The following is a 9,147-nucleotide window of genomic DNA, read 5'->3' on the forward strand; positions in this document are numbered from 1 at the left end:
AGCCAGTTCACATCACTATTATTAGCGTTAAAAATGTTCATATGTCATTGTTAATACTCTATTAACACTCTACATTTAACGTTTTTTCAAATTTTTAATTTCATAGGGGTACAGAAAATTAAGAATTAAATGGGGTAGATATTTTTATCGATGATTTTCATTATAGAAAACTAATTCCTGAAAAATATTATTAAAATATGTAAAATTAAGTTTTCAAATAATTACTGTTAAAATAAATATTAAACTGTATTTTTAAATGATTACAAGTAATTTATTTTGTAAAAAAATTTGTGTAAAGCAAAAAACTCATCTATTTAAATTGAATAAACAGAACTAAATTATTATTTATATGTATATATTATTCATATATTTTTGTGTTAGATAATGATATCATCAATTTTTTTTAGTAATGATAAAATTAAGTATTTAAGTAGATTTATTAGTCATTTGATGCCATTTTTCTGCACTTACTTTTAATCAGTGATCATTAATAAGGTAATTATACATCATTTAATTTTTTTTTTTATATGTTTTTGTAATATGCTAAAGTATTATTTTTCAAAAAGTTAAATTATTTTATCTCTAATTATTTTTTAAATAAGAATGTTATATACTTTTTTTACTCGTTTTATATTTTACTCATATTATTTGTAATTGTTTTAAAAAGAACATGCTTAGAAATAGGTTTTTTTATATTTTAACTCAATTTTGATTAAACGAATTTTATAAGATTTTATTTTTATAGTTGATCAAAAACTATTTGAGTTTTTCAAACTTATAATTATTTTAATGGCAAATAAATTGATATCTGCATATTTTAATCCAATAAAATCAATTAGAGTATCATTAAAAAACATTTATGTTTTAAAATAAATTTTAAATTATAAGTCATTTTTATAAAAAATAAAAATATAATTTATTTACCATAAAAAATAAAAGCTTACTATATACTGACAATATTTATGTGAATCATTTTATTCAACATTTCTTTTAACTTATTACATAAAATCAGTGGCGTAATTTGATTTTTTTTTTAAGGGGCAATATACATAAACAATTTTTCACTTCCCTTCCAAATGTACACAAATTGTATATTTACCATATTACTAATTTTTTGGAAAGAATGTGACACCTATATCCCTTCTACCATAAGTATGTCAGTGCATACGGTTATTTTATAATTTAGTCGTTTAAATATTTTTACTAAATACAATGCATACTGTTAATTTTAAAAATAAATTTATACTTTTAATGGAATATATATAATTTATTTTCATATAGAACAAATTTGAATCACACAGATTAAATTATTTATTTAAGTAATTTCCAACTGTAGGTAATTGTAATGGTTAATAAAATATCACAGTTTATTTTTTATTAACATTATATTGCAATACAAGATGATTGATTAACTATGCCTTACAGAGAACCAAGGGCAGTTAGGCAAAAAGAAATTTACCGGGAAAATATTAATTGAGATTAGAGCGGTACTTAGGCATTAATTATTGTAAATCAGAGATGCCTAACTTTTAAGGACTGCGTATTTACCTTTAGTTTCTGATGAAACCTGAAAACATTAAAAACTCTAATATATACTACATAGGTAGATTAAATATTTCAAATAATAAAACTAAAATTTTATTTAGAGCAATATTTTTTGTTGCGACAATATTTATAATATCCTCACATTGACAGAACATTATAAAATATAATATTATAATTTTTCCTTTTCAGAAGTGAATAGTATCGTTCTAAATAACATTTTTTTAAAATTACTATTTTGGACATGTTCTATAATTTAAAAAAAAAAAATTGGTTCTCTTTCCTCTCTCCTCCCTTTATGGAAATAACAACTTAGGTTATTAAAATATAATCATATATATTTAAATAGTTTAAAAATAAAAAATGACGGGTAAATAACAATTTTTAAATTAGTATTTTAAAAGATATTAGCCCTTTGAACAATGGTGGAAGTAGTAGTGTGGTTTATATACAGAGTGTTGGTTTAATAATTGTAACGAGTAGTATAATTATATTGAATAGGACCTAAAAATAGCATAATCTAAAACTAAAATTTCTTATCTCCAAAATTGGGGTTTTCCGGTTCCTTCACTTCAATTTTTATTTAAATTAAAAGTAAAAACCACCTTAATTTTTCCCCAAAATTCTCATACAAATTTAATGGTCACTGGATTTTTTTGTAAATTTCACGCCGTCCCTCAAATTTGGGTGCATACGAGTAGTTGGAAAAAAATTTCACTTTAGTATGACCATTAATTTATATTGAAATTTCACTGGAGTCCATTGATGTATAAATTTCACTGATGTAGTTTAAACGATTACACAACGAGAAAAACAGGAAAACCCGCGGATAATGTGTTTTTTTTTTTACGAGTTTATTTCATCTTTCATTATTTATTCAAACTGATAATAATTCTATATAATATAATTAAAATTGTAATAATATGTTTAATATAATTAAATAAAATATTATATTATACAATTTAAAATAAATATTAACAAGCTCAGTGATGATATACCGAATTTTGTGCCGATTACACCAAAATAATTATTTATAATTATATTATTGTATTTAAGTTTAAAATATTCATTTCAATCTTGTGATTGTTTTATTTCCCTGACTTAAAAAGAAATAAAATTATAATTTTAGTATAGTTTAATTGGTAAAAATTAACTTTTTGAAAATTTTCATATGTAATGAAAATAGTTTCATTTTAAAGCGATTAAGTATTGAAACATACAAAGGTATTACTGTATCAAATATTAATTACTTTTTATATAATTATCTTGGAGTAGATGTATAGCACAGTGTGTCGCAAGCATTTTAATAAGCGAGTTATTATTTAAAGCTCAGATAAACTGCGATACACTATTGTGTGTCAGGATCAGCACGACGGTGTCGTGTAACGGACAGCCTGACACTAAATAACGACGAGCTCATTGAGACATCTGGTTTTTAAACAAAATTACTCCTGAATTCCTGGTTCTATTTTTAATGTCTTGTAGGTTTACTCGTCGTGTAACTTGTTTTAATTTGTAAAAAACTTAACATTTTCATTATGAATTCCTGGTACCATATTCTTATTTTATGGATGACGCATCACGACGAGAGTTCATTACATTGTCGATTATATTGCCTAATCAGAATTCCTTAGTTTATTTTGTGTATTCAAAAAACTAATCAATCCGTAATCGATTATTTCTTAATATTATTTATACATTCTTACTTTGGTATATATTAAAGAAAAAGGATCATATAATGATATTAGTACTTATAAATTGAAATTCGTATGTATAAAATTACTATAATGTAAACGTTCCGAATTAGTTCATAATGTTAAGTTGCAATATATATATATATATATATATATATAAACAGGTAATATGCTTTTATTTGATATAAATTTAAATTAAGATTATCAAAGGTTGAAAAATAAAAATGTTGATATCGTCATATCATATTCAGTGGTTTACATAAAATATTTCAACGAGAGGTCTAAGTATTTATTATTCTTATGATTTATTTTTACTAGCTTTAATGCCTTATTGAATTTATTGTGAAAAATGGTGGGGGTGTTACCATCCTGTCAGCAATACATGTGTACGTCAATAATCATATCATATTATTAGTCAAAAATTTGTGTTTTTTTTTTTAGAGAGAATTTTGTGATAAACGTTCAACAATATTAAAATAATATCAATTAAAATTNAGAGAATTTTCTGATAAACGTTCAACAATATTAAAATAATATCAATTAAAATTATCTGTCATAAATAAGGTATTTTTAATTTATACTTCATTTCTTAGTATACTTATAAAATTAACATTTAAAAACAAAAATTTACGATTTTTTTTCTTTCAGCTTATAACTATAAGTTAAGATGAAGTTATTTATTTTATTCACGTTTTATTTAATGGCAAGTATTTCCTCTTATCTATTTAACAATCTCTGCACAAGCTGTAAATACTATTAAAATAAGNTGACGGCTTGGTGGGGGGGAGTTGACACGGCACCGCCTTTTGCTCTAGGCTGGCGCTCACCCGTGTCTCTCTCGATATCAGCCGTCCAGCTATTAATATGACAATCGGTTGTCATCGGTCGTCACCCCGCCCTTGACACTGAGATAAGGCCACCGCCGAATATGGATTACCGATATTGCGGTCTGTTGCGTTTAGGACGGTCACCTTAACTGGTCGATATATTTTACTTGTGCTGAACGTTTATTTTCTGTGGTTCGTTTAGTTATTTTTTTGAGTCGGTCTATTAGTGGTGGTTGCGACCAATTGCGTTTGCAAATTTGTCTCTCTTTTTTTTTTTTTGATCGAACGATTTATAGTAAGGATATATATCTGTTAAAGACCGGTAATTGGTGTGAACTTGTATTAACTTAATTATTGATTGAAGTCGTGCGTTGGACTTAGCGGTACACCGTGTTAAATATTTAATAACGAAATATATATATATATATATCTGGTAGTGCACTATAGCTACACACGTTCAACCGTAAATATTGGATACGCGTTAGAATATAATTCTATTTAATACAAATTGTTTGAAACAATTAATATGAAGTTCATACTAAATTTTTAGTTGTGCCTAAACTAATTTAGACTATAATTTAAGTATTGATTTACCAAAATTAACTTATATTTCTATATTAATCATATCTTTTTAATCAAAGTTTCTTAACAAAGGCATAAATGGATAGTAAACATAAAAAAATGTAGGCGAATATTTGGTATACGACACGTGATTTAATTTTCTGACTATTCGGGGAACGTCGATAAAATGGCGTTAAAATTATTTTATTTATCTTCTTGTTTCCTATTACATAAATACCAATGTTAATTTTATTTCATAAAAATATAATGCTTTAAAATTACAGAAAAATAAAAATAAATTAACGTAAAATAAAATAAATAACATGATTACTATAACTTGGAGGTGGNTTGAAATACGTATTGAGAAAAGGACAGAAGAAAACGCTATCTTTTCAATATACTTTTGAATGAGAGTGATAAGTAATAATTGCCTTATCTAATTTCTTATCATGGTATTAATGCCAAGTTTGTAATGTATACACATTATCATCATATGTATACACAGTAATCATGAAAAGATAGCGTTATCTTCTGTCCTTATCTCAATACGAATTTCAATGTTTAATACTGTAAAATAATACATGAAAATTCAAATTTTCACAAACTTTAAAACGCTACAGAATATTTACTACTGAATATTAATAAGATATTTTTTCACTAAAATTTTTCTTAAATTCTACTCTACAAAATTTTTTCTATTATTAACTATTCAAAGCCTACAGNATACCCCCACCATCCAGAAACCACGCCCACTATATGACCTTGACATTACCCCCACCATCGAGAAACCACGCCCACTATATGACCTTGACATTACCCCCACCATCGAGAGACCACGCCCACTGTGTGACACGCCCCTCCCCCCCGACTGCGCCCACCCACTGGCGGCTGGGTAGGTGAAGGGGTGAGGCGGGGGGGCCTAGAATCCCCTAAATTACCCTACTTATATAATTTTTAAAATTAATTGTTTTCAAATTATTACTGATTTTGATTTTTAATATGTTAAAAATAATCATTTTGAAACTACTTTTTTTTGTCCTTTATAGTGAAAGTTTTATTATTAAATTAAATCATGTAATTTTATAATTACTATTTACGTACATTTATCAGAAAAATTCGATTTGTTTGCATTTTTATTGTAATAGACAACTAAAATAGAAATAATAGTAATCATTTCCTAATAACTTTTTGTGTTTAAAAATATTGAAATAAATGAACCAAACAAAGCAAAGTTGTTAAAAAGATTTACTCAATTGAGCGTATTATAAAATTTGATTATAATTATAAAAATCCATTGTTAAAATCAGGTGAAACTAAAAATCATTTATATAGCAACATATTACAAAAAAATTTGGAATATTATAGACTGGTAGTAGCACATACAAATAGAGTTAAAAAAATAATAAATTACAAAGTAAAATTATTTACTTTTGTAGTTTAATAGATTATTAATGATTTAAATTTTTTGTATGGAAAAAGCTGTTTAAGCTACTTTTTATTTGAATAAGGAATATCTTTTTGATTTTTAAGAGTAATAACTTAAACTAAATACAAATTGTAATCATTTGACGTATCGTTGAAAAAAGTAGGTCTAGTGAGTGTTGGCAAAATAAATCGTAACCACAAAAAATCTGNTCTAGTGAGTGTTGGCAAAATAAATCGTAACCACAAAAAAAACTACATAGTAAAATAATATAAACATGAATATAAATTTCTTCTCATTAGGGGAGACTATAGTGATAGGATCCTTTATATTTATTGAAGTTATTGAATCTAAATGAGATAAATATCAAATGATTTGAAAATTTTTTTCTAACTCAAAAAAAAATACAAAATACTAATTGCTACAGACGGATATGAACCTCGTACCCTATGCGTGAAAGACACAAGTGTTACCGATTCGGCAACTGTTCGTCGCTTTATAAAATTAGCTATTTAAGCTAAGTCAAATTTAAAAGTTACTTTTTCGGCTTTAAAAAAGCAAAAAAATTTAAATAAGTTTAATTTCTTATGTCTTATGAACTTTATTCTATGTCAATTCAATTATATACTATTCATAAAAGTCAATGTATTCCCCTAATAAGTTATTTTAAAATAAAATAAAATACAAAACCCAAAATTTTAATACAAAAATAACATATATTTGAATACGGTAGCCATTTGCGCATAAAAGTAGGTCGTTAGGACAAATTTTTTTTTTATNTTGCGCATAAAAGTAGGTCGTTGGGACAAATTTTTTTTTTATTTTTATAGTACATGACATAAGCTTTAATTTGATATATGTTTAAAGGACGCAGTATTTCCGGAACATTTTCAAAAATTAAGTTGAAAAACTTAGTTTTGGTAAAAAAGTTGCTATTTTAAATCCCCTTCCAATGAGCAGGTTAAGTGTTAGATTTTCAAAAAAATGATATCAAATGAAAGGGAAATATCTAAGGTTTTAGTATAAAAAAAATTTATGTTGATTTGTTTATTTTTGAAAAAGTTATGGAAGTTTAAAGTAAAAAAAGTGAAAAAATGACAAAATTTACCGATTTTTAAATTTGTAATTTTTTCGGATATTTCCCCCATTTGCGGGAAACAGAGGAAAATTTTTCAATTTTTAAGGGTAATGTCTTCAACTAGATACGATTTTGTGATCTTTTGACATATTGTTAAAAGAAGTCGGTCTAGTGAGAGCTGAGAAAAAGTGGCAACAGACATAAAACAAAAAAAATCACATCAAGGTAAAATTAATACTTTCTCAGCTTCGCATCGAAGCTAAAATAGTATATCAAAAATAATTTAAGAGGGTCCCTATAAAGATTTTAATGAGAATTTATTTTAGCTGTCGTCCGAATTATTTATTTATCATTTATGTAGTTTTATATATTGTTCCCTTAGTCAATATTTATGAAAACCAATTGTCATATTTATCAGAATACTAGGAGATAAGGTTAACTTGTTAAAAGAAATTAACCTATCATTATTTTGAAAAGTATAACCAGATAATTTTTGTATTTAATCCCTTATCATCTTTTTTAATGGATTCTTTATAACTTCTTTATAAGGACCCCCTTGAATAATTTTTGATACACTATTAAAGTAATCTTTTTTCAGTATTACAGTTTTTCTTTTTTAAGTCCTGTATGAACCTCACGTGGAAATACAAAATGGCAGCTTTAATAGGTTGCTTTACAGATTAGTTAATATTCCGATGAATAAAATAGATTTTGATAAAGATCTGAAGGTTAAAAGAGAAATAGTCAGATTTCATTGTTATAACGAAAACGTATTTTCTAAATTATTTACATAGGACTAACAAAAAGAAATATAGGAGTTAGATTTAAAGAACACATAAGAAACATTAAAAATCAAGAAGTTGATATATCTCCTGTAGCTGAACATTTATTGACACATAATCACTCCATTAAAACTAATTAAAAACGCAAATAATTACATGGATCTTAATATAAGTAGACAGTATATTTGGAATTTGATCCACTGAAAATTTCATTATTAAACTTGTATAAATTGGAAAAATGTGATAATATTACTCAAGGTAACGTCACTAGGGGTATACAAGGGGTCAATTTGTGTTTAATGTTTATAATGGTAACATTGTTTCAAAAATAAGTGTTCTGGATTTTGTTTTCAGTAATTGTTTTTGTGGATTTTTGAAATAAATATTTTTAATATTTTAGCTTCGATGCGAAGCTGAGAAGGTATTGGTTTTACTAAGATGTGTTTTTTTTTTTTTTTTTTTGTGTCTGTTACCACTTTTTCTCAGCTCTCACCGAACCGATTTCTTTCAATGATACGTCAAAAGATCACAAATCGTATCTAGTCGAAGACATTACCCTTAAAAATTGAAAAAAATTCCCTCGTTCCCCGTAAAAGGGGGAAACCTCCAAAAAAATTACAAATTTAAAAATCGCTAATTTTCGAAATTTTTTCAATTTTTTTTACTTAAAAGTGCCATAACTTTTTCAAAAATGAACATATCAATATAAATTTTTTTTATATAGATGCATAATATCATTACCTTTAATTTGGTATATATTTTTCATAAATTTAACCCTTAACCTGCCCACAAGGGGGGATTTAAAATGACAACTTTTTTACAAAATATTAATTTTTTTAACTTAAATTTTGAAAATGTTCCGGAAGGTCTGACACTTTTATATATATCTTAAATTAAAGCTAATGTAATATGCTTTATCATGAAAAAAAAAAATTTCGGACTTTATCTTATCTTCATGGTGAAAATGGCTACCGAATGCTATTTTTGTGTGAAAATTTTCGATTTTGTATTTTCCATTTTTAACTTTATTATGCTATAACTTTTTGAAAAATGTATGAATCATTACAATTTTTATGAGAAGTAGTATTTATATAGATCTTTTATTCGACATACTGTTTTTTTAAATTGGACCATTTCCCTAAATACAGGGGGGATTCAAAACATAAAAATGCACATAGAAAGTAGAACTTTTTCAACGTAACTTTTGAAAGTGTTCCGGAAGGTCTGACACTTTTATATA

General features: G+C 25.6%; 1 protein-coding gene across 3 annotated transcripts in view; it reads left to right on the top strand.

Moving 5' to 3' along the window:
• The first annotated feature begins 438 nt into the window (after positions 1-438).
• Positions 439-9,147, top strand: part of LOC126896124 (uncharacterized) — a 14,979-nt gene continuing 6,270 nt past the window's right edge. Inside the window, exons 1-4 of one of the 3 annotated variants that reach the window (XM_050668615.1) lie at positions 439-495; positions 3,678-3,688; positions 3,743-3,800; positions 3,885-3,939. In XM_050668615.1, the coding sequence (XP_050524572.1) occupies positions 3,904-3,939 (36 nt within the window). In that variant the 5' untranslated portion in view covers positions 439-495; positions 3,678-3,688; positions 3,743-3,800; positions 3,885-3,903. Of the gene's footprint in view, positions 496-3,677; positions 3,689-3,733; positions 3,801-3,884; positions 3,940-9,147 lie in introns of all 3 variants that reach the window. The other 2 variants (XM_050668614.1, XM_050668616.1) reach the window with 2 other exon arrangements.

The sequence above is a fragment of the Daktulosphaira vitifoliae genome, unplaced genomic scaffold (genome assembly GCF_025091365.1).
Source record: "Daktulosphaira vitifoliae isolate Bord-2020 unplaced genomic scaffold, ASM2509136v1 Scaffold_1, whole genome shotgun sequence".
NCBI classification, from domain to species: Eukaryota; Metazoa; Arthropoda; class Insecta; order Hemiptera; family Phylloxeridae; genus Daktulosphaira; species Daktulosphaira vitifoliae.